The sequence below is a fragment of the Mandrillus leucophaeus genome, unplaced genomic scaffold, assembly GCF_000951045.1.
Source record: "Mandrillus leucophaeus isolate KB7577 unplaced genomic scaffold, Mleu.le_1.0 Scaffold118, whole genome shotgun sequence".
Classification (NCBI taxonomy): domain Eukaryota; kingdom Metazoa; phylum Chordata; class Mammalia; order Primates; family Cercopithecidae; genus Mandrillus; species Mandrillus leucophaeus.
In genome coordinates, this window is record NW_012100098.1 from 1,270,706 (window position 1) to 1,296,353 (window position 25,648).

The 25,648-nt window shown below is 48.6% G+C and overlaps 2 protein-coding genes across 2 annotated transcripts; both read left to right on the plus strand.

Annotated features, from left to right (window-relative positions):
• LOC105528350 (methyltransferase-like protein 7A) lies at positions 1 to 17,231 on the plus strand. The gene is made up of 4 exons (XM_011965071.1): positions 1 to 481; positions 13,368 to 13,457; positions 16,782 to 16,842; positions 17,178 to 17,231. The coding sequence occupies exons 1-4, from the start codon at positions 60 to 62 to the stop codon at positions 17,229 to 17,231; spliced, it is 627 nt and encodes a 208-aa protein (XP_011820461.1). The 5' UTR covers positions 1 to 59.
• A 3,798-nt stretch (positions 17,232 to 21,029) lies between these two features.
• Positions 21,030 to 23,295, plus strand: LOC105528358 (chromosome unknown open reading frame, human C12orf80; the record flags this gene model as incomplete). Its single annotated transcript, XM_011965085.1, is given in 3 exon segments — positions 21,030 to 21,269; positions 22,767 to 22,896; positions 23,231 to 23,295. Coding segments are annotated over 3 exon segments (435 nt in total), but the record flags the coding sequence as incomplete, so codon positions are not given.
• Between the last annotated feature and the right edge of the window lie 2,353 nt (positions 23,296 to 25,648).

The window sequence follows — 25,648 nt, forward strand, 5'->3', positions numbered from 1 at the left end:
ATTGACATCCTAGCATTTCCCATGTACCTGCTGAACTTTATGGGCTTGTAGAACTGGATATGCAGAAATGGTTCCCCTACTTCTTGGTGAGGTTCATTGTGATGTACAAAGAACAGAGGGCAAGCAAGAAACGGGAGCTCTTCAGCAACCTGCAGGAGTTTGCAGATCCCTCCGGGAAGCTCTCCCTGCTGGGGGTGGGCTGTGGCACTGGAGCCAACTTCAAGTCCTACCTACCTGGGTGCAGGGTGACCTGTATTGACCCCAACCCCAACTTTGAGAAGTTTTTGATCAAGAGCGTTGCAGAGAACCGACACCTGCAGTTTGAGTGCTTTGTGGTAGCTGCCGGGGAGAACATGAACCAGGTGGCCGATGGCTCTGTGGACGTGGTGGTCTGCACCCTGGTGCTGTGCTCTGTGAAGAACCAGGAGCAGAGTCTCTGTGAGATGTGCAGAGTGCTGAGACCGGTGAGTGAGCTGGGGAGGTGTGCTAAGCTGGATGGAGCATCAGGCTGCATCCGGACACCTGTGGGCTCAGGCACAGCTCACACTGAGGGCAACCTTAGACAAGTCATTTTACTCATTTGTTTATTCTTTTTTTTTTTTTTTTTTTTTTCTGAGACGGAGTCTCGCTCTGTCGCCCAGACTGGAGTGCAGTGGCCGGATCTCAGCTCACTGCAAGCTCCGCCTCCCGGGTTCACGCCATTCTCCTACCTTAGCCTCCCGAGTAGCTGGGACTACAGGCGCCCGGCACATCGCCTGGCTAGTTTTTTGTATTTTTTAGTAGAGACGGGGTTTCACCGGGTTAGCCAGGATGGTCTCGATCTCCTGACCTTGTGATTCGCCCGTCTCGGCCTTCCAAAGTGCTGGGATTACAGGCTTGAGCCACCGCGCCCGGCCTTGTTTATTCATTATTTATTCAACAGACATTTCGAGAGATTTTAAGAGTGCTGACTACGTGCAGCAACAGTTTTCCTGGAGTGGGAAAATTAGTCTCAGAGGGCTTAAATGAGTTCTGCAAAGACACATGGTTCACAAAAATGGCAGAGACACAACTAAACTGAGGCACCTTAATTTCTAGGCCGGAGACCTCACCATGCTGCTCCATTGGTGGCTTTCAACCTGGTGTCTTCTAAATCCCATCACAGAGTCCGGTTTTCTAAAAATGAGGATTACAAATCCCCTATAGTGCATGCCAGAACAGCTCCCTTCCCTAACAAATAAGAGCTTATAAGTACTCAGATATCCATCTTTATTGGCATCATATGTTATTCAGTTCTTATTCTGGGCCCTCACAAAGTCACCTACATGCCATTCTCTAGCCCTTTTCCCTAGTAACAGTCATTAGTCATTGTTTCTGGGTAGTGGGGAAAGCATACAGGGAAAGAATGTAAGAAATGAAAGAAAGGAGTTTCGCCAAAGACATTGCTTATGGAACCACAGGGTATCTTTGAACACCATTTATTTTACAATGTTTCTTACTTCATTGATTATAATTATCAGGGCAATTAATCAACGCAGCCTTGTCATTAAGAAGAATTCAAAACTTAAAGAACACCGGCCAGGTGTGATGGCTCATGCCTGTAATCCCAGCACTTCGGGAGGCCAAGGCAGGCAATTGCTTGAGCTCAGGAGTTCAAGATCAGCCCGGGCAACATGGCAAAACCCCGTGTCTTCAAAATAGATCCAAGAAGAAGAAGGAGAAGGAGAAGGAGAAGAAGGAGAAGAAGGGGGAGGGGGAGGAGGAGAGTAGCTGGGCGTGGTGGTGCGTGCCTGTAGTCCCAGTTACAGTTACATGGGAGGCTGAGGAGAGGGGATCTCTTGAGCCTAGAAGGCAGAAGTTGCAGCGAACCGAGATTGTGTCACTGCACTCCAGCATGGATGACAGTGTGAGACCTATTACTAATAGTTACTTTCATCTTTCAAGTTATACTTGAACCCGTATTTTACTATCATCATACCAAAAGCATAGAGTAACGTAATCCCGTCAATTTAGATCACACCTATAGCACCTTTTATTTCCCCATCCTCATCCCCACAAGCCCCTCTATCTCAAATCCTGGATTTGGTGGAAATAACCTGTCATTTTAGTTTCAAACTATTCTAAGGGTTTTTCTTCCTTGTCTTCTCTTTCAAAAACTCTTTCTAATTTATAATAGTTTAAATCACTTTATCGTCATTCATTTATTTACTACACATTCCACTAGATGTATTGGTCTCCACTGTTTCTTGTGCTATTTGTCTTCCCCTATTGCGAGTTTTAAATTGTTTTGCTCACTTGATTTTCAAATTTAAGTTTCAATTGCCTAGACTACCTTCTTGGATAGTTTCCTTAGAAATGGTTCATGGGGATAATCTTTGTATATCCGAAAATGTCTGTCTTCGCTCCTCACACTTAAGTAATATTTTGGCCAAGATTCTTAGATCTGAGAACTTTCCCCAGAAATTGTAAGTATTGTTCCATGGTCCTTGGTCTTCCCAAATTGCAGAAGATGCCTTCAGTGGCCTTCTGATTCTCTTTCCTCTTCAGGTAACTGATTTTGTTCTTGGTTGTTTTTACATCTGGAATTTTTAAGGATTATTTTCTTTTGAAGTTCCTTTGAAGTTCAGAAATTTCACCAGCATATGATTAGGTATGTGTCTTGTTTTTATTACTATTTCTAGGCACTCAAAGAATGCTTTTGAGGTCAATATTCAAGTCTTCTTTAGGTCAGAGAAGTTTTCTTGCCTTGTTTCTTTCTTTATTGGCCCTACTCCATTTGTTCCTTTCTCTTCTTCTGGAACAAATGTTATTCAGATACGAGATCTCCTAGCCTTAGCATCATCGCTCTTCTCACTCATTATTTCCATTTCTTTATGCTTTTGTTTTGTGTTGCAACATAGTTCCTCCATTCGACCTTCTAGATGACCTCCCCCATGGCCCAGCAGTATTTATTCTACTTTTTACTTCCGCTGTTGAATTTTAAGTTTAAGATTTCTTTTTAATTGCCAAAACCTTATTCTTATTTCCATATCATTTCTTAGTAATATGCTGCTGGATGCCTATGGAGGTTATATTTGGTGCTGTAGATTGTTTTAAAGTTCTATTTTCTTGACTGGGCACAGTGGCTCACGCCTGTAATCCCAGCACTTTGGGAGGCCAAGGCGGGCAGATCACCTGAGATCAGGAGTTTGAGACCAGGCTGGCCAACGTGGTGAAACCCTGTCTCTACTAAAAATACAAAAAATGAGCTGGGCATGGTGGCACATGCCTGTACTCCCAGCCACTCGGGAGGCTGAGGCACGAGAACCACTTAAACGCAGGAGGCAGAGGTTGCAGTGAGCCAAGATTGCACCATTGCACTCCAGCCTGGGCGAAAACAGTGAAACTCCATCTCAGAAAACAAAAACAAACAAAAAAAGTTATATTTTCTTTGTTCCGTTGTCCTCAGTAGTAGGCACCTGTTTGATTGTTGGTTCCCTCCTTCAAGCTGGCAGCACTCTGAAGAGTGAGGACAGCCCCCAAGTTTTCTGGCTGTTACAGGTATTAACGGATGACGGCGCTCTTCTCCCAGCTCAGGTAAACAGAGTGAGTCCCCCTCTATAGAGGGCAGCCAGTGTCAGTAGATTTTATGGCCAGGGCTGGATCCTTCTCTTGTCCTGAGAGAGTGGATCCACCCAGCTCAAGTAACTCAGAGGATCTTGGCTCTGCTAGACAAACAAGCTTCCCCCAAGGCCTTTGGGTCCAGGGTTCTAGGAACTCAAAGCTTCTGATGGAGCTGCTTTGGGCTCTAGCAAAAGACCAAACTTCCCCATCCACCATCATTTAACTGATTAGCTTTTTATTCTATTGACTGATTATCCCAGCAGCACAATGAGGGAAGAAAAAAAAAAAAAAGTCACCCTTCTCCACTTCAGCCACCACTTTCCAATATGCTCCAGAGATAGATAAATATTGATACGGATATATACATTTTTATCAAAGTTATATATGCTAGCCGGGCATGGTGGCTCACACCTATAATCCTAACACTTTAGGAGGCCAAGGCAGAAAGATCACTTGAGTCCAGGCGTTCAAGACCAGCCTGAGCAACATAGTGAGACCCTGTCACTACAAAAAAAAAAAAATTTTTTTTTAAAGCAAAGTGGCATGCACCTGTAGTCCTAGCTACTCAGAAGACTGAGGTGGGAGGATCGCTTGAACCCAGGAGACAAAGGCTCCAGTGAGCCATGATTGTACCTTTGCACTTCAGCCTGGATAACAGAGTGAGACATTGTTTCGAAAACAAAACAAAAAAAAATTTATACTTGTGTGATTTAAAGAAGCAAACCATTAGACTTATTATGAAAAATAACAGCTCTTACTTATATACAATGTCTGCTCCCCAATGGCAACCACATTCAAGTTTTGGCCTTCTATTTTAAATTTTATATCCACATCTCTAAATAACATATTTATACTGCTACTTCTCAACTTTTCAGGTTTGAGCATTAACTATTGACTTCTCACTCTGAAAAGTAAGAATTTACCTCTCTTTAACAACCATCCCAGGGCCACCATATTTCCCATCTCCCCTCATCCTGATAGAATTATTTCATTAATTGATATTCAGAGCAAAGGGGTATAGTATACTTCATTTAGTTTTGGGACCATTCAATCAATATGCTTCCCTACTTTCGCTTTTCCCAGAGTTAATGAATCATTCCAGAATCTCCCTCACTGATAAATTGATAGAACATGTCAACGATTCTATCAATTTCATCATCTGGAGTTGTTTTTCCCAAAGTCTCTCCCCGTTCCCACCTGGACTGGGTGCTCTCTAGACCTGATGCACTGCTCTCACCTTGGTGCCTACCATCACCATCATGAGGCTAGGATTTGTCTCTTGCTGGGGACTTTCTATCTCCTACATTCTATCTCTTCCTTAGTTTACTTTCTAGTTTTGGTAGCTTTCTGAGGTTTGTGAGGAAAATGTGTTGAGAAAGTACACGTCTGAACTTTTTTATTCTCAAGACTAATTCATAATTTTGGCAGCTGTGGAATTCTGAGTTGTAAAATGTTTGCCCTCAGTAGTTTAAGGGTGTCCATTGCCTTCTAGCCACCAGTATCGCTGCTGAAAAGTCTGAAACCATCTGATTCTAGATTTCTTATGTGAAATCTTCTCCCCCGAACCATATGTTTGTTGAATCTTCCCTGTCCCAGTGAAATGACTTGATCTTTTGGCGATTTAGTGGACTATTGCATTAACAAGCTCCTATCTTTCGGTTCTGGAAATTTGCTCAGGCTATTTCTTTGAGTTTTCTTCCTTTACATTCTTTCTGTTTTCTCTTTCTAGAACTCTCCTTATTCAGTGCTGGAACTAACACCTGAACTGGGTCTCTGATTTTCTAATCTTTGCTCTCCTGTTTCCTAGTGCTTTGTCCTTTTTCTCTACTCTCTAGATTTCTTTCATATTCTCTTCAAAGCTTTTTACTAAATTTTTCATTTCTGCTATCATTGTTTTAACTTCCTAGGGCTCATCTTGTTTTCTGACTACACTTTTTTTATTGCATTCTGCTCTTGTTTCCAGGATGAAATATCTTCTTTTTCTCTCTGAAGATATTAATAAAAGGGAGAATATTGGTATTAATTAATATCAATTATTTTTATTTTTATTTATTTTTACTTTATTTAAATAAAATTTTAATACATATTAATTTTTAAAATAATATTTTTCTTTTACTATTTCCATCTTTCCATTTAGTCTCTGCTCCTAATTTTTTATTTTTTTATTTTTTGGATTGTTGTTGTTGTTGTTTGTGATCTGAGTTCCAATTTTTGTGTGAGAGGCTCTTCTCCAACGACTAGTGACCCACAGATGATTCACATTTCAGAGGGTGTCACTAAAGGCTAGTTGGTCACTCCATAAGCATGAATGAGGCATGTCCACCTCGACGAACTAGTTAAACTGTTCACATGGAGAAGTCACAGTGCCAATGTTTCGGGGTTTTTCCTTTCCAGTTGGTCACCCACAGAAAAGAATCTTCCAAATCTCTGCCTGGAATGTGCAAGCTTGGCTTCCAGCATTCTGGAAACAAAATGAGAAAAGAGGACAGAGGGGTCTCACCATTCAGTTGTAAATCCTCACTTACTCTCTTATCTTTTTAGTAGGTGTCTATGCCCTAAATAGGATGCGCTGTACCTTGTTACAAAGACCCTCTACCTAGCTATCTCCAGAGAATAAACCTCTGCTGAGGTGAGGAGGGACAGAATTTGGCTATTCTGAGTGGGGTAGGGGATCCCAAGTCTGAATGGCTTATTAAACAGACTTCAACCAAACCTCAAAGTTTTTTAAAAATCAACCTTATTGATTTAAAGTTGATTTAAAATCAACTTTACAATTTCCTCATGTCTCTGTGTACACTGTTAAATAAAACAAAATAACTCATGTGGTTACCACAAGGGCCTCAGCAACTCGGGGGCTCAAGGCCTGTCCTTTATCAGTCAGGTTCAATAAGGAGACAATACCCACACTACTTATTTGAACAGAGTAAAGAATTATTAACTAAGGCTGGCACGGTGGCTCACATCTCTAATCCCAGCACTTTGGGAGGCAGAAGCAGGTGGATCACTTGAGCCCAGCAGTTTGAGACCAGCCCAGGCAACACTGCAAAACTCCGTCTTTACAAAAATTTAAAAAATTAGTCAGGTGTGGTGGTGTACATCTATAATTCCAGCTACTCAGAAGACAGAGTCAGAGGGATGGCTTGAGCCCGGAGGTTGCAGTGAACCAAGATCATGCCACTGCACTCCAGCCTTGGTGACAGAGTAAGACCCTGTCTCAAAAAATAAATACATAAATAGAATTATTAACTAGGTTTAGAGTTGTTGACTGGGTAAGTGAAAGAGTAACTAGCTATAAAATATCACAGAACTAGCAGAAGTAGCTACCATAGCTAGGGCTGAGGTGACAGAGGGAAGAAGTTAGAGGTTACGAAAACTTGGAAACTTAGAGGAGGAGCCCCTGAAACTCAGACTTTTAAGGAGGAAGCCCTGCTTGGCAGGTGCTAAAAGCAGGGCCCTGTGGGCCTGGGACCCAGAGCTCTGAGAAAGGGGTAGTACAGTACCCGTACCAGGCTGGCTGGTGCTGGCATCTCTGAGTGGGAGGGCACAATGAGGCTGATTCTCCAAGTGAAGGGAAAACTGCCAACTGGATGGCAGGGTGAAGACACTGCTCACAAGAACAGCAAACAGACGGGACGCCCACAGAAAGCAACGCCTTGAGTCTCCCTCTGGCGCCCCCTATCTGCACATCCCAGGCAGGAACCAGTTGACAAGGCATAGGTGAGCCACAGAGTCGGCTCCAGCACCCCAAAGCTGAGAGTCTGAGTTGGGTTTGGGGCAAAGAGACAGTAACTCAGTAACTGTCACACTCATCAGCCGGCAATGCCACCTACTCTGCATCACCTTTTCCCTGAGCTGATGAGACCTACCCATTTTTTTGGCATTTGCACCCGTATCACCAAGGCTTCTCCAGCACAGCCCCTGAAACCATCAGCTGAGTGAGTCATGGGTTAAAGTAATTGAAACGCCCTGGTTTTGGCTTTCTGAGTGAGTCGTATAATACAAACACCTCTGTATCTTCCACTCCTACCATCATTCCTGGCATACAGCAGGTACCCTTTAAATGTTTCTTGAATAAAGCCAAGCCTGTATTCAACCATGTGCCGATTAAACCAAGATACTGTTGCCTAAAAAAGCATCAACTATTTTTTAAAAAAATAATATGCTATTACAGTTTAAGTCTGGCATTCAAATTAGGGCAACCCTTTAGAAACACAGTTTGGTTAAAAGCCGTATCCATGAAGATGTTAATCATGGTATTATTTATAGAGTGACAGAAAGTAGCTCATGTGTTCTACAACAGAGGCGTGGTTAAGTTGTGAAACCATCTCTCATTAGCATAATATGTCTGCATGTAAAATCAGAGTTATGGGAATAGTGTTGTACTATCAAAAAACTACTTATGCTTTGGCGAGGCTGGATACCACAATGGGTAGAGCAGAGATTTCAGAGTCAAAGATATCCAGGTTCCAATCCTAGCTCTATTGCTTATCCAAAGTGCAACTGAGACTCCCGGAGCCTTGGTTTCTTTATCTGTAGTGTCAGGAAAATGCCTACTTCCCAGGATTATGTTAAGGATTCAATGAGAAAGAGAAAACAATTTATACAGATCTTGGTACATGCCAGGTATTTCGTAAGTAATAAATGTTTTTATTGTCTTAAGTAAACATGCAGAATGGAAAGAGGTAGCAGTATTACACTTACAATTATGCTTAAAAGGAAAACAGGTGCATTGGAGGAAAAAACTAAAAGGAAATGCATTTAAATACTAAACAATGGTTGTACTGAGGGCTGGAATTATGATTGACTCCCTTTCTCTGTTTTCTAAATTATGTCATAATTCAGTATATATATATTGGGTCTCTGCCCCCAGCACCTGACACAGAGCTCCTAAACCCTTGTAATATCCTGAGTGACAGGGGTGCTAGCAGCACCTTTTGTTCTAATATTTAGTCTTCAATCCCTGTTCCTGACACAGAGCTCCTAATTTCCTGGACAATAGGAGTGCGGTTTTTGTTCTAATGAACTGACTGCCAGTGGGCTCCTAGATAGCATCAGGATAGGGGCTGGTCATAAGAAAGGTCAATGTCTGATTAGAAGCTTGGAACTTTCAGCCCCCTCCCCCATGCTCTGGGGAGGAGAGTGGGGCTAAGGATTGAGTAATAATCGCTAATGCTTATGTGATGAAGCATCCATAAAAATCCCTAAACTACGAGGTAGGAGAGCTTCCAGGTTGAAGAATGCATGCACTTGCCAGGACAGTGGTGCATCACAGCTCCATGGGGACAGAAGCTCCTGCACTCAGGACACTTCCAGACCTTGTCCTATCTCCTCTTCATCTGGCTATTCATGTATATCTTCTATAATCTCCTCTGTGATAAACCAGTAAATCTAAAGAAAGTGTTTCTGAGTTCTGTGAGCCATTAAGAGTAAATTATTGAACCTAAGGAGGAGGTTGTGGGAATCCTGGATTTGTAGCCAAACTAGACAGAGGTGTGGGCACCCAGTACTTGCAATTGACATCTGAAATGGGGGCAATTTTGTGGGACTGACACTTTAACCTGCAGGCTCTCCCCTACCCTGGGTAGTTAGTGTTCAAACTAAATTAAATTGTAGGACACCCAGTTGGTGTCTGCAGAGAACTGGAGAATTGTGTAGAAAACCCACACATTTGCTGTCAGAAGTGTTGTGCATAGAGAAATGGTTTTCCTTTGCAGATATTATTCCATGAAACTTGATACTTTAATAACAGCAAAACAGGCCGGGCACCGTGGCTTATGCCTATAATCCCAGCTCTTTGGGAGGCTGAGGCGGGCGGATCACTTGAGCTCAGGAATTTGAGACCGGCTTGGAGGAACATAGAAAAATCCAGTCTCCACAGAAAAAAAAAAAAAATTAACTGGGCATGGTGGCACGAGCTTGTGGTCCCAGCTACTAGGAGGCTAAAACAGGACAATCATTTGAGCTTGGAAGGCAGAGGTTACAGTGAGCCAAGATCATGCCACTGCACTCCAGCCTGGGTGATAGAAGTGAAACCTTGTCTCAAAAAAAAAAAATGGCAAAATGTATCATTTTTTAAAAAAAGTTATGAGCAAAACATTCCAAAGATCACGAAAAGTCAAAGAGCTGCCGGCCTGTCTGAATAATTTAGTCCCAGAGCTGTTAGATGGGGCTGGGAAGGCAGGCATTGTGCCAGGGCAGCAGCGGGGAGGTTTTTTGTCCCAGTACAGACGAAGGCACTTGTGCCGGCAGAGTGGTGCCTACACGGAGAGACTGATTTTACACACAGGTATGATGGAAGACACGCTTCTCACTAAAGGAGAAAGGATTTATAAATATGTTAAGGGAGGAACTGCATGAACCATGTGATCATGGGTTTGGTATTGGAGATTTCAGTGTGGCTCAAGGCCTTCAAGACAGACAGGCAGATGGACAGATGGATGGATAGATAGATAGATAGATAGATAGATAGATAGATAGATAGATAAAATATATACAGATTTAAATTGTGTAGATGTATATTTACATAAACACATATACAGATATGTACATATATTTGCTAACTCCACTGATGATCTTATTTCCTATAGAATATTGTTTATTCAATCAATAGATTATATTTTTTCATTAAAGGTCTCGTTATTTCCATGTTGCCCACCACCCAAACAAGCCTTAGAGTTGCTGGTTTCAAATATTAAAGCTTAAAGGAAACATCCTTCCCCTGACTCCAGTCCAAGAATCACTGACAAACTGACCAACTCTCGAAAGCAATGAGGAGAGCTAGTGCCCAGATCTTGGTTTCTATATCCCATTCTCCACCAAGAGAAACGACTGTTCTTTGGAAAAATGGCCAATACCATGGGTGGGACAGGGAAAGCACAAGATGAGCCAGGAACACCTTGTTTTAGAAAGCAAGGAAGTGCCTAAAGAATAGAGGGGGTATCGCAAAAGGATACAGAAGCCTGCTGAAGGGGTGACCCCTTGGCCAAGCAGGGAGATTTTTAGCACCAAAATAAATAATGAGGCCAGGTGCTGTCATCCCAGCACTTCGGGATACCAAGGCAGGAAGATCACTTGAGGCCAAGAGTTCAAGACCACCCTGGGCAACATAACAAGACCCTGTCTTTAAAAAAAAAAAAAAATGAGCCCGGCATGGTGGTGCACACCTGAAGTCCCAGGTACTTGGGAGGCTGAGACAGGAGGATTGCTTGGACCCAAGAGTTCGAGGTTACAGTGAGTTATGATCACACCGCTGTACCCCAGCCTGGGTGACAGAGCAAGACCCTATCTCAAAAATAAATTAACAAAAATAAATTAAAATTAATAAAATAAAACCAAAATAAATCATGAGTAAAATAGGAATCCCTGAGTCTATACTAATATAAATAAAAATATGAATAAATAAATGTAGAGAAGAAAAAGAGCTTTTTCTTTTTCTGTATAGAAGATGCCAACTGATAAATGCAGAAGTAATAGTGGACTTGGCAACTATCACAGTAATAATTAGGCCAAGAAACATCAATGATGCTAACACTAGTGGGAGGAAGTTTGATGAAGATCAAGATACTTACATAGTCTCAAAGGATCTCTCCATAAAGTGCTTTTTAATTACAAAGAGGAAAAACGTAAGTTACCTTGGAGAAGCCTGGCAGACACCATCTTAATCAAGCGATCAAAGTTAACATCACCGGTAATGGAACAAATTAAGATGGTGCAGGGCCTGACCGGATGCTGTAGGAAGAACACAGCATGGCTTCTGTGATTTTCCTGCCAGAAATGCAGAATCAGAATCTATTCATGAAGAAACATCACGCAAACCCCAGTGGAGGGACGTTCTACAAAACTCAAGTGCCAAGGTCATGGAAATCAAGACGCAGGAACTATTTCAGATTCGAGAACGCTAACCAGACATGACAGTCGCACGCAACCATGCCTGACTCTGAACTGGAACCTTTTGCTCTAAAGGACATCACCGGGACAACTGGGAAAAACAAATGGGGTCTGAGGACTTGATGGCAGTAACGTATTGAGATGAAATCCCTGGTGTTAATGGCTGTGTTGTGGTTATGTGAGAGTGAGAATGTCCTTGTTTGAGGAAATACACATTAAACTATTCAGGAGTGAGGGGTCATCAGGCCAGCAACTTACTCTCAAATGATACAGAGAAAAAAAAAAAGTTCTTTGTACTATTCTTGCAACTTTTTCATAAGTTAAAAATTATTTCAAAGGGGAAGAAAAAGTCCCAAAACTTCATTCTGGCTGCGGCCGAAAGCTCTGAGTCTTTCTTTATCTCACTAAAGGCAAAGGTTGCAGCCAGTTCAGGTGGCCAAACCTGTTCATCCTGACTGTCTCGGGGCAGCCTACCAGGCGTGGGCAGACAAACACCTCCCTGTGCAGGGGTTCAGGCCTGAGGCTGGCCAGGGAGGGCTGGATGCTGGCTGTGGGCCAAGGCTCCAGTGAGGAACCTCAGCACTAAGCAGTCCAGGAGGAGGTCGGTCGCCTGTGGCCTCTGGGGCTTGGGATAGGAAGTGAAGCAAACCCGGACTTTTCCTACCCTCCACTGGGACCAAGACCTTCCCATCAGGCCCTGAAGGCTCAGAGAAGGAGGAGACTGGGGAAGGGAGGAGGGGAGAGGAAGAGAGGAGTGCCTTTGCTCTGGTATTGTCACATTATATATATATATACACACACACACACATACACACACATATATAGTATTTGTTTTATCTAAGTCACCAGACCTGTTGTCCTTGGCCCTCTGTGCCATTTCCCCTTCACTGTTTCCCCAGCAGGGGTGGCAGGGGCCCGGCCGGTGCAGTTGCCAGTGGAACCAGGAGAGGACTGCCTTAGGAACCAGTGTTCAGTGGCCTGTCACTAAGGGTTTCTGAGGTTTGTTTTTCCCCACAGCAAAGCTGCTGCTTCACTTTTTGCATATTTTAACAAGTTTGATGTTTTCCCTGGGATAGTCCTACAGATTTCAAAAATGGAAAAGCAGTAAGCATTTGCTGATGTATATCTTCTCCATGCAACTGTGAGCTGCTAAAGGCAAGCACTGTGCAAACTCGCTTTTCTGTCCACTCTCTCCCACTGCCTAATAAGGGTCGGTCCACAGCAGGTGCTCAATGAATGCTTTGTTTCTCTGTCCAGGGGTGTGTGTGTGTGTGTGTGTGTGTGTGTTCCCACACTGCCTTTTTCTGCATATCTGGGAAGCAAAGGGATAAGTCCCATCACCACACCACTTCCCTCCATGTTTCAGCCTGCAAAGGCTCTCTCTGAGGCACCTAATTCCTAAATAAGGTCGTTAATGTGTTTGACTGTTTAAAGTGGCGTGCTTTGCTCCTGAGAGATGGATAAGCCATTGTTATCTGCCATAAGAAACAAGAGAGACAATGGCTCCTAGAGATAAGGAGCCGGGCACCGGGCATATGCCTAGTATGGCTGAAACATTGACTTTTGCACAGCGCAGAGAAGCTTGTCCCCACCCCACCCCACTCATGAGCACTGTCCATTGTACTGAACGGTCACAGTTTACAGCAACAGCGGATGATGGACCCCTGCTCAAGAGTCAGAGGTATAGGAAAGAGGGTTAAAATAGAAATTTCCACTCCTCAGATGTTCTCCAAAGCCTGGTGGAAAGCGCATCTGGGTCCTCACTGGTGACTGCTAATATCTAGATAAAGAACAGAGGCTCTCAGGAAATCAGAGATGGGCTCTGGGCTGGCAAGCTAGATTCAGGAGCTCTCATGGAGGTGATGGGGGTCCCCAGTTGATGGAGGTTCTGTCCCCAGAAGTAGCAGCAAAAGCAGCTGTGAAGGCAATGCCTTTGGGGGCTTGCTGGCCCTTTTCAGGCTGTGCTATCTGAAAAGCATCTACGCATCGTACGGCCCACGTCAACAACATTTCGGCCCACAGAGCTGGAATGCTTCATTCAGCCCCAGGGCCTTATCTTCTGAGATCCAGTTACTAGCATCATGATAAGATGGCAGCCAGACGCCTGTCTGATCCTGTCTGGGTCCGGCATCTGACCCCAGTATGACCTCCCTCCTCTCCCACCTGGGCCTGACTCATGCTTCCAGAACAGGAACTCGAGGATCTCTGCTGCCCAGCCATAGCTGACTCATGGCTGGTCCAGGGGTTGCTCTAGAAGGGGTTTAGGGCAACTGTCAGCTCTCAGGGAGGAGACACCTGTCATTTCCTGAGCACCTGCCATGTGCCAGGCACCAGGTGCAGCTCTGAACTTCTTTGATATAATTAACTTGTAGGGGATTTCTGATCTTTCCTAGAAAGCAGAAAAGTGAGGGTCAGGCAGAAGTGAATTCAAAGGCCAATCTCATAGCACTGAGCACAGCCATCCACTCACCTTCAGTGCACTCCCTGGGGCCAGCCAGCACCACCCCTGGGAACCACAGTTTCTTTTTTTAAAAAAAAAAAGAAAAAAAAAAAGATTGGGCAAGGCGTGGTGGCTTACACCTATAATCCCAACACTTTGGGAGGCTAAGGCAGGCGGATCACTTGAGATCAGGAGTTGTAGACCAGCCTGGCCAACATGGTGAAACCCCATTCCTACTAAAAAATACAAAAAATCAGCTGAGTGTTGTGGCACAATCCCATAATTCCAGCTACTTAGGAGGCTGAGGCATGAGAATCGCTTGAACCCAGGAGGCAGAGGTTGCAGTGGGCCGAGATCGTGCCACTGCACTCCAGCCTCAACGACAGAGTGAGATTCTGTCTCAAAAAAAAATGTAGAAACAGGGTCTCACTATGTTTCCAAGGCTGGTCTCCAACTCCTGAACTCAAGCAATCTTCCTGCCTCAGCTTCCTAAAGCTCTAAGATTACAGATGTGAGCTACCTCACCCAGCCTCACCGTTTCTTCATTCATTCCTCCAACCCACATTTATCAAGGGCTTTCTCCCTTCTGCTTCGTGACCAGTCGGTCCCAGAGGGCAGACTTCAGGAGGCCCACCAGCTCTCCTGAAGGAGCCAGGCTTGGCTGGGAAAGGGGGCACTTGGACCCCAAGTCCACCAAGGCAGAAACAGGTATCCCTACTCCCTGCAACCCTCTCTGAGCCAAGGGGTGGGGCTAGTGTGGCCTCCGTGGCTGCAGAGGGTCTCTGGCCTGGACTGCAGCATGGTCCTGGCAGCTCACTCCTTCACCCAGCAGGTGCTTCGGGAGGCATCCTTGCTCTCCCCTGGCATCAGCCCTACAGTGGGTGAGCAGGTGAGGTGGCAGTGGCAATGAGATCACCTCTCATTCCTGTGGTTTCAGGTGCCTGGCTGATGTCAGGCCTGAGTGAGGTGGCAGCGGGGGGCAGGAAGTCACTGTGTCTGGGGCCGGAATGGGGGCTGAGGCTTTTCCTCAAAAGCTCATAAATTACTAAATATGTCCCCTTTCAGCACAGCCACACCCTGGGCCTGGGAGGATGCATCTCCTCATATAGACACAGACTGCTTCCCTCAGGCCCTGCTCACTGCTCACACGTGCCTTTATGGCACCACAGACCTTCTGGGGACGAGGGTGGTCTCCTATCCCTCACACGTGCAGTGAATACACATGTGTGCACATAACTCACACAGGCAGATAGTCTGGGGCACACAGGTGCATGCTACAAGCAGCCTTGTGCAAGTGCCCACAGCCCCCTCCCACCTCACACATGTCCACGTGGCTTCATGCTATTCCCATGCTCACTGGTGTCCCCAGGCACAGACAAGGACACACTTGGCAGGGCACTTAAGTTTCTCCAAGTATGCAGGAAAACACATGACTTTGTGCTGTCGCACATGCTCCCAAATGTACACACTCACAAATATGCAAAGTCTGCAGGAGCCTGAATTCCATCACACACCTGCACACCCATGTGCACTCAGCACTCACACATACACCGCGGTTCCCAGGGGTGGTGCGCACTCAAGGCAGGAGGTACACATTCAAATCATGCACACCCCCAGACACACACGTGCATGCATGAACAACAGACTATGCCCAGGTGTCCACACAGCGTTCACATGCTCATGCCCACCAGTAGACATACAAGTGGGACATTCAGGACATCACGAGTGAGAGTACAGCAGGGAGGGAACTGCAGCTGGCAGGATGCTGCAATCCCCAGCCTCACCTCTGGGAGCCACTGTCGGGTCTGCAGCCAAGCCCTGGGTTTGGAAGGGCAGGAGCCTGCCTGAGGCACAATCCCACTGGCCTGAGCCAACAGGCAGCACAGCTCAGGCTGGACCCAGCCAGCCTCAAGGAGGGGAGAGGGGGCATCGTGGTGGCACTGGACTCCCTGCAGGGTATGGGATGAACTCTGCTCCTCAGTTGGGCAGGGGCTGCAAGAAGGAAGAATGGGCAGCTTGAACTCACGGAGGTGGGTCTGTGGTGGGGTAAGTGGATGGAATAGAACCGGAGGGTGGAGGAGGAGATGGGAAATGGTAGGGCAGGGGGTTAAGGAATAAATAAAGGAGACAGAGGGCAGGACTGTGGGGAGGGAGACCAAAAGGTTGAGGACAGGAGGGGAGTGAGAGAGAAAAGAAGAAGAGAAGAAAAAGTGAGGAGAGAAGAGGGGCCAGACGCGAACAGAGCAGTTCAGGGGTGTGAGGAAGGACGTAGAGGGATGGGCACGCCCTGCACCGCCAGCCACCTCCCTGTCCTGCCAGCTCCATCCCCCGTCAGGAAAGACAGGCCAAGGCTCTGCTGCACTGTGCCCCTTCCCTTCTCCAGACCCAGAATCTTAGCATCCCTGGATTTTGACATCCAAAAGGCCGGGCTCAACTTACCCCACATGGAAGGCAGTGACTCACATAGATGAGCCTGCTAGAGCAACTTTTCCAGGAGCAGAGATCCACCAGGGCAGACGGGAGCTGCTTTCCCCTCTCCTGGGGCTGGCTGGAACACCCTACTCTTACCCCAACTCACAGTGATCCCCAGAGGGGGAGGCAATGCGGTGGTGCACTCTGCTCCAGCACCTGCCACCTGCCTGACACCCACATGGGGACAGCTTCCAACGGGATGCAAGTGGCAGACAAACGTATCCCAGGAGAGCAGGTAGGGGAGGCTGAGACTGGGGAATGGGCACCCCTCATCTCCCACAGGCTCAGCGGCTCCTTCAGGACATGGAGAAAGCTGGGAACCCTGAGACAGAACTGGAAGTTCTTGTTGCCTAAATCTCTCCTGGCCTGCTGCACATGGAACCTATTTCTTCCCATTCAGGGCTCTGCAGAGGCAGAAGATGAACAGTAAAATGCAAAGATCTGGCGACCTTCAGAGCTGGGTGAGTCCTGGGGTCCTCACCCCATTATGCCTAAGCTACAACCCTGTATTCCCTGTCCTCCCAGCCCTAAGGGTTCTGGTCCCAGTACGCAGGGGTGGCTCAAAAACCCACTGAGCTGCAAGGGTCTGAGAGCACCCCATGTCACAGAGGAAGAGAGGCGGCCTTGGACCTGGGATCTTGTTTGCAGCTCTTTATCATGGACACTCTCCTAGAACTCCCCAGTCCCTCCACCTCCTCCTGAAGTACTCCAAGAGCTGGTCAACACCGAGAGCCCACCTCAGGCTGTGGCATGGCTCTTCAGGGGGCCTGGTGGGTCATGGGCTTACCTCTCCCAGTTCCTGTGTCCCATAACTCAGGGCCCAGATGGAGACACTGTGACTGTTCACTAATCAGATAAATTAGTATGTAGGAGAAAGGCCTTGCAAGCTCTATTCTTCAGATGAGAACACTGAGGCTCCGCGAGGCAGCAAGTCTTTCTGAGGGCCAGTGGAGCAGACCACCCTGGGAGGCCTAAAGGAAGTGCTGGCGGAGCTGAAGCCGCAGCTCTCCTGCCTGGTCTTCCAGGCCAGCCCTCCACCTCACCCTTCCCCCTCCCTCAGCCCTGCCCTGGGCTCCAAATCCTGACCTGATGGAGTCTTACTTGGGCAGACCCACCTCAGACTGCCTGCTGCAGACCCACACACCCCATCCCCTTCTCCCTCCACAGGAGCATGCCCCCGCCATCACTCCCCTGCTCCATGAAACCCAAAGGCAGACCCCCCGCAATCCTCCCCATTCCCATAGCATTGCAGCCCCTGCATCTGACCACATCCCTCCCTGCTTAAAACTCTTCAACAGCTCCCAGCTTCCCCTGGGACAGAAAGCTCACTCCTCATGTCAGCATTCAAGAGCCCCGCGTACTTTTCTGGCTTCATCTCCAGCCACCGTCACCCCCCACCGCCACCTCCACCCGACCTCTTAACACCCTGGTCTGCTCTCCAAACACACAACCGCTTGCATGTCCCTGGCTCACCCTGCAGGGCCAGCTATGTCTCACCCCCACAAAACTTCACATGGCCATTCTAGAGAGACCAAGTGCACCCCTCAGAGCTCCTGTAGCCCCCAGGCTTCCTCCCTTCCTGGTGCATATCCTCTGCGTGCTTGTCTATATCCCCTCTAAACTGTAACCTCTCTGCAGGCAGGGGCCCTGCCAACCTTGCCAAATGATTATCCTTTGCACCCAGCACACCCCTGAACACCTAGTAGGTGTTTAAGAAATACTGTCTAATATTAGGCTCTAATTATTTCATTGATAGTGTAGTCTGGTTCCCCGCTCCATCCGCATGAACCGAGGAGACACTCGGTCGGGGCTGGGGGAAGCTGTCAGTCAAGTTCCCCTCAGCTTTCACCTCTGTGCTCTCTCTCTGGGGGACGGGCCTGCCCCCACCATGGGTTCCCCAGCAGCGGTAGGCCCACCGCAGTGCCTGAGGCCCCAGGGACTATCCCTGGGAGAATTGGCTTAACATCTTGTCAATGCCAACCTCCCCAAGCTCCTTAATCACTTCAGACATTACATAACTGATGGGTGACCAATAGGACCTGAGACCTTCCCCATCCCCTCTCCACTTGCCTACAGGTCCCTGGGGCCTCTGCAGAACCACCCAGAAGCCCCAAAGTGTGACATCACCAGTTCAACAGTCTTTCCCACTCCCATCACTTCCTGAAACAGCCAGAGCAAGAAGATGATGCATGTGAGCCCTGCCCTTGGGAAGCCTCCAGGTTGGGAAATGAGGAATGAGCCTGACACCCAGGACCCAGAGAGACCCAGGACAGAGGCAGGCCAGGAGGCAGACACGTGCTGCTGGGTGATGACGACAGCACCAGTAATCACGACTACTCCTTATTAAGTACTTACTAAGTGCAAGACTCCAAGCTAAGCAATTAATAGACCTTTTCTTGTTTAATCCTTACCATAATTCCATAGGGTGAGTATAATCCTTAATTTATAGTTTGAAAAAGGAGGCTCAGAGAGATCTAGCAATGTGTGCAGCATCACACAGCTAGTCAGTGGTAGAGTTGGAATTTCAATCCAGATCTGCCAGCTCCAAAGCCAGTGTCCTTTCTACCCTACTTCAAGCTCTAGGTGGGGGTTTGTTAATTCCCTTACAAAAAGCCTCATGGGAGCCCCATTACCAATAACATAAGCCCCCCACAGCTGAGACTCCCCCAGGTGACCCCTGCCTGCCTTCTCACCATTGCTCCCAGCACACCACCATCACACCTTAGATTTTAACACTGCCGTTTTTGAAGTTTACCCCTCTGAGTCTTGGCTTCTGCTGTTTACTCAGGCTCAAATCCAGCCCCACTTTACAGATGACAAAACAGAGAACTAAGAATGTTAAGTAACTAGCCCAAGGTCACGCAGCTAGAAAGCAATTGAGCCTGGTTAGGGCTCAGGTCATTAGAGCATCAAGTAATCAAGCATTAATTTGTGTTACAGACAATTACAGAATGAGAATTAGCAGGACATGTCGCTAATGGTGCAGAAGAAGTTAGGGGAGAGGAATCAGGCAGGCTCCAGAGTGAAGGAGGGCCAGGCTAGGCCTTAGGAAATGGGCAGGCTCTGAATGTGTGTTCTTGAAAGGGGAGGGCAAGAGAAAAGTACAAAGATGACAGCAAAGAGAGGGAGAGAGGAAGGGAGAGGGGGTTGTCAAAATTAGGGAGAGAGTGTGGCATGGTGAACAGAGCTGTGACTGGGAGTCAGGAGACCCAGCTGTGTCCCCTCAACTTCCTGTGTGATCTTGGGCAAGGAAGGCCCTTCCCTCTCTGGGGAGTGCCTTGTCTATCAGTGAAGGATAGATGCACCTAGGTGGCCTCTGGGGTCCCACCTGGCCCTGACATCCCAGGAATTTTTGTGTTGCCATTGGACCTTGAAACACAGAATCTGACCCCAGACCCCTGACATGTGGTACAGGCTTGGACACCAAGGGCAGACAGGGCCAGCAGCTAACATGGCACCTGACAGGGAGCACCCAAGGGCTATCCCCATCCACACGCAGTCACTCACGCGCCCCTTCTCCTCCTGCATCCGTGCTACTAAGCATGTGTGAACTCGCTACAGTGGATCCAATCCTGTGGAAGCTAGAACGCAGCAGAGGCGAAAGAGTCATATACTCAAGGAAAGGCGTTTGTCCTTAAGGAAAGGCAAAGGGAATGGAGGTCCTTAGAGAAGGGGCAAAGAAAACTTCCTGAAAGTAAGGGTGGAGGTTTTCAGATTGGAATACATGGTCTGCCAAACTGGAGGACATTTGAGGAAAAAGAATGGTCCCCAATCAAGACAGCACTGCACCCAAACATAAAGTACCTTCCAGACCATCAGCAAAGGAAACAGTCCTGTCTCAGGGGCCTGTGCTCACAGCAACAGACGCTGCTGGAGAGCTCAGAACCCGTGGAGGCAGAAGACGCCTCACTAGAGACTGTGGACACACATATCTGGGCACACACAGGCATGCACACAGAGGTGCTCGCACACAAGCCTGAACAGAGACCCCACCGTGGGCCGTCCATCCTCCCACTTCCCAGTTGAGCCCGGTAAGCAGCTCTCCCTCTCCAGCAAACACACCCCTCACGTGCCGATGACATGCAGCCCTGGAAGTGAGAACGTCTCGCTGTCTCACCTCGCTCCCTCTTGCTGCAGTTCTGATGTGCTTGCTTCTTTTCTGACTCAAGAGATGCCAAACAGAAACAGGCCCACCCACTTCTGTGTCCTGACTTTCGCCTTCTGGAACATGAACTCAGCTCTTACCTTTCCTACCTATTTGACCTCCAGTACCCTGTCTTATTCACAACGGAATGCCAAATGATGGATGATGGGCACTCGGGAGCCCACGTGATCCTCCAGTGGCCAGCCTCACTGTGCCCTCCAGATTTATCCCACAGCTAGAAGCTCAGGGCAAGCACCAGCTCCTCTGCTGACTGGCTGCAAAAGCTCGGGCTGAGTTTCTGTGTTCTACAAGGTTACGGTGAAGATTACACGAGAACAGCCTGCAAAGCACTTAGCACAGAGCAGGGCACAGAGTAAGCCCTCAATGATGAACAATACACTTATTATTATTATTTGTCCCTAATTTTAACTCCCTCTCCCCTTATCCCACCATCCCACAGGTTGAGTAGGAAGTCCTTTTTGAAGTCTAATCTCAAGCCTTCATGCCACGGATTGGGCCAATGTTCCACCTTAATTGGAGTCCGGGGACTGAGGTGGAAAAGGCAGAACTGGCTGATTGGAGGAGCCACGTCCCTGCAAGGGGCCAGGAGGGAGATTACAGAGGCGCCAGGCCCAGAGCTCCAACATGCACCTGCCGCCGCTCCAGGGGAGATCGGGGTCCTGCCAATTTACCCCGCCCCATGATCTCATGGCTGTGTGTGCCAGGCACTAGCTCAGGGAGCAGGTACTGACAGCAGGGCCTGGGCAAGAAGCCCAAGACAAGAAGATGGGAAGGCTGTGGAGAGCCGACAACAGAGCTGTCCCCATGGGGCTCAGACACGAGTTTCCTCCGGCCTCCACGTGTGACCTTTAGCTAGTGACTCACAGTCTCTGTCCCTCCTTCCAGGCCCTTCCATGCTCCCCAGTAGCCTCCCTGTGCTGCCCCCTAACACCAAAAGACAATGGGTGAGGGGAGGGGAGGCTCTCCTCCTCGCCAGGGGCCATTCCCTCCCCTGCATCTCTTTCTGCTGACCCTGAACAGGACACCCTTGCTTTAAAGCACAGGAAGTTCGCTGGGCAGGAGACTGGTAGCCAAATGCTGTCATTCCTGAGGCTGCCGCAGGCATGCAACTAAATGCCAGCTGTAAAGAGCCTGTAATCCCCAAAGAGATGCCTCTCTCTCTCTCTCTGTTTCAGGGTGTCCGTAGAGATCAGACAGACCTTGAGTTAACCCCAATCCCAAGTTCTCCTGTGTCTTAACCCTCAACCTCTCCTTCCCCAGCCAATTCCTGGATATGTCTCTCCCCAAATTATCCCCTCCACTCACCCCAAAATCCACCACTGGGGGTCCAAAGACCCTCCCCTGAGCCTGGCTGGACAGACTGCAGCTTCTGGAACACAGCATGGCAGGCCTGGCTGGCAGTCCCAGGGGAAGGAGACGTCTGGTCCTGCTGGACCACCAGGGGCTCCCTTTGCCTCCTGATTATAGGAAGAGGCCTCCACATGGCCCAGAGCTCTGCCCTCAGGGTGCTCTCTCTGCTCCCAATCTCACTGTCTGCTCTCAGACTTTCAGCTCCAGCGCAGCCAGACACACGTGCCTCCTTGTCCCCACCAAGGATCTCCCCAAGTAAGTTCCACCCCTTCCAGCTTCCCGGTCCCACCCCTTCCAGCTTCCCGGCCCTGCTTCCTGGCCTACCCTTCCTACAGGGAGCCACCTGGGCTCTGCCTGTCTCTCCCTCCGCAGTCACCACCCCAGCCCTAGAGTCCAGGTGCCCCTGCTGCTCCCACCTCAGACCTTGGCCTGGGAGACACCAGCCTTCCCCACCCTCAGGGAATTCCTCAAAAATCAAAAACCTCATAACATGGGTCCATCCACCATATACACACACACACACACACACACACATACACACAAACACACACATATACATGCTCTGTCCTCCCCTCCTAACCCCTGGCCCCCACCTCCTTCTCTGTAAGGAAACTGGGGAGACTGAAATCCCTTCCAGCCCAAGACCTCTATGAATCTGAGGTTTCTCTCCACAGCCTCAGGTCGGGGCTCCCGCCCCGGATGCAGCCAAGTCTGGAGGCAGGCTCACCACAGGGCACACACCCTCCTGACTGGCCTCTGGATCCTGAGGAGGGGGACAGCTGGCCTTGGTAGCATTCCCCACTCCACTTTCCAGAATCTCCCTCAGCCCCACCTTGGTAGAAGTCACACTCCCCTCTTTTCTCTCCCCAGCATCTCACAGAGAAGACACTTGGATGGGCCACAGGCCAAAACTGGGCCAAAACCCTGGAGAGGAGGACCTGGCTCAAGGCCATATCATATTTCCATGTCATTTTCCAGTGGCACCAACTGAGCTGGACAGGCATGTGGCTGGACAATCCCCACCCAGGAGGCAGGGCAAATTCCCAGAGTACCAGGTCACTGAGCCATCTCTGGGGTAGGGCTCCCAAGGACTGGCTGGTTCTGGAATGATGCCGCTGGGATGCCAGATGCCAGCTGCTCCCCCTGCCTGCCCCAGCCTCAAAGAAAGCCTTGTCCCTCCCAGACCATCACACATTCCCTGCTCTTGGAAGCCTTACCTGGTCAACCCCACCCAACTTTTACCACTTACTACACCACTTACTTCACGTACCCTCAGCACTTCAATCCCAAGTTACCCTGTGCTCATTTGCCCTTGTTTACCTGTTACTTTGCAGATATTCTCACAGAGCTACACATGCCATGATCATCACTAGTTGCGAGAGTCTCCAGTGTTCATTAAGCCTATTTTGCTGGAGGATTAGTCCCTGCCCTTAAAGAGTGCCAAAGAAGACTTTGGGATCTAAGTCACATCTCCCCTGCTGCAATTTTTTTCCTTTTGATAATCAAGCAATCTCACTGATAAAATTCTCAACAAGGGGCAGCTCTCCCTATGAGCAAGTTCTTGCCTTGACTGCCAGGGAGGCCCCAGCTAAGGTTATACTGGGAAAGGAATCTCTGCGAGTACCTGTAAGAGGTCAGCTTCTCCTCAAAGGAAACCTCTCCAGCTGGTGTACTGCAAACCCTTCCAAGACCAAGTTCCCTTCTCCTGGCCTCTAGAACCTGCCTGTGTGCCAGTGCTGTGTCCCCAGTAACACACACGAGTCTCTCCCTCAGAAGCCACAGAAAGATGCAGAGAGAGACCAACCTGGGATTGATTCTCCGCCCTAGCACTTACTAATTGTGTGGACATAACTGGTCTGGACCTCAGCTTTGCTATCTATAAAATGAGAACCATTTTATAGATATGAACACTTGAGGAGAGTCATAAAGATTGAAGTTGATCTGTGCTGTGCCTGGCACAGAGGCCTCCCTCAGTAAATGGCAGCCATTGCTATTGGGATGCCCCTACACCCCTTGCCCCTGCCCACCACTGGCCTTCACTTAGGCCCACACTGAGGATGTGGCTGTTGTGTTGGGGGAAGGAAAGAAAGACCATACCTGGGTTGCAGGGCCCCCACCCCCAACTGGTCTGCTTTTGTGGGAAGGCTTTTTTGATGCCTTCACCCTACCCCTGGGCTGATTGACTAAGTGTCCAGCATCATGAGGAAAGAAGCAGGGTTCAGGGCCACTTGCTTCAGCCCTGAAACTCTTCCAGGCCTAGGTCCAGATGAGAGGCATGCCTGGGAGGCCTTCTCTTGTACCCTTGCCTGTCCTGCAGCACCCTCCAGCCTGCAGGCCACTCCTGGGTGGCATAGCACCTTGGATGTCAAGTGTGGGCCTTCCCAGGCACATGGCAGGAGGGGGCACTTGTGTGGGTTGTTGGTGGCAGGAAGGGATGTGTCTCCAGCTGGATCTGGGTTCTTTCATTTTGGGGCCTAGCCATGCCAGGACAGTGCACATGGGCACTTAGTGTGAATCTCATGATGGAGCAGAGGAGGAGCAAGGCAAAACCAGGGAGTCCCCAGGCCCCTGCTTCTGCCCTGCCCAGAGACAGTGGAGCAGGTGTCTCCAGCTTCTTAATCTCAATGCACAGTAAGAAATATATTTAACAGCAACCAACAGACACATACATTTACAAAACGATACTCTGCATTGCACTGGGATGGTTTTCTATCCTCACGACCCTCTAGTGAGTTGCAGATGAGTCTGAGAAATCCCGCTATAAGTAACGTAAGCAAGCCACAGTCCCTGGCTGGCAAGTGAGGAAATGCCCCACCGGGACAGGGACACTGAGGTAGCAATGAAAACAGCCGGTGCAACCACTCCTTCCTGTTCCCCCTGCTCAGCCCCTCATGGGTGAGGAGAGAAGCGGCCAAGCCGAGGACTCCATGAGAAAGATGCCGGAGCTGCCCCACTCTGCAGCAGGTGCTTCCCCTGGATTCTCACTAATCCTCACGACAGCCATGAGCACCAGCAGTTACCTGTTCCATTTTGGAGAGGGGGCAATGCAGGCTCAGAGTCTTTAAAAAGATGTACTGTGTGCTTGCTGTGTGCCGGCAATGTTCTGAATGGTTTATATAATGCACAGCGCTTATCTAGTCCCCAGAGCAGCCCTAGGCAGCCGGTGCCGCTGCATCGGCACTTGGCAGAGCAGGACACCACAGCTTCCCCAGCCCCCGGCTCAAGGTCTCACGGCCAATTGCAGACCTGCATCACTCAACCCAGAACACCTTTAAGAAGTCCCTCCTGCCCCAGGCAGAGGCCTAGGCTTCCCTGCAGATCCAGGTGAACTTCAGCTAGGAGGCCTGCCTGTAAGTGGGGAACATCAATGGGAGGGAGCAGATTGAAAGCTAGAAGAGAATATGAATGAACAGCTGTGGCTGTGGGCTCACAGAAAGGGGGCAGCCCCCCCTGCCCAACTCTCCTCCTGAATCCAGAGGCTATTTTAGTTTAATGTTGATCATAAAAGAAATATTGATAGTGTGGCTGAATCAGGCTCCGTGGTGGCCTCCATGCAGGTAGCCTGCTCTGGACCCTGTGGTTCCCTGGCTGCTCCAGATGCCCTCACTCCCCAAGGTCAGCTGCAGACCAGAGCCTCCTGGGCACAGAGAGCCCTGCTCAGAAGGGACATTTCCATTCGCAGAGGTGAGAGGTCCTGCGGGTTTCATGGTGGAAATGCAAAACCCTGTCTTTGGGACCTGATGTGGATCTGG

Bases quoted from the DNA above. Each gene is read 5' to 3' on its own strand.
- LOC105528350 (XM_011965071.1), top strand. From the start codon at position 60: ATGCAGAAATGGTTCCCCTACTTCTTGGTGAGGTTCATTGTGATGTAC. The intron at 13,458-16,781 runs GTACGGCCCACG...CTTCCCATTCAG, and splicing joins CTGAAAAGCATCTACGCATC to GGCTCTGCAGAGGCAGAAGA. The intron at 16,843-17,177 runs GTGAGTCCTGGG...TACCTCTCCCAG, and splicing joins CTGGCGACCTTCAGAGCTGG to TTCCTGTGTCCCATAACTCA.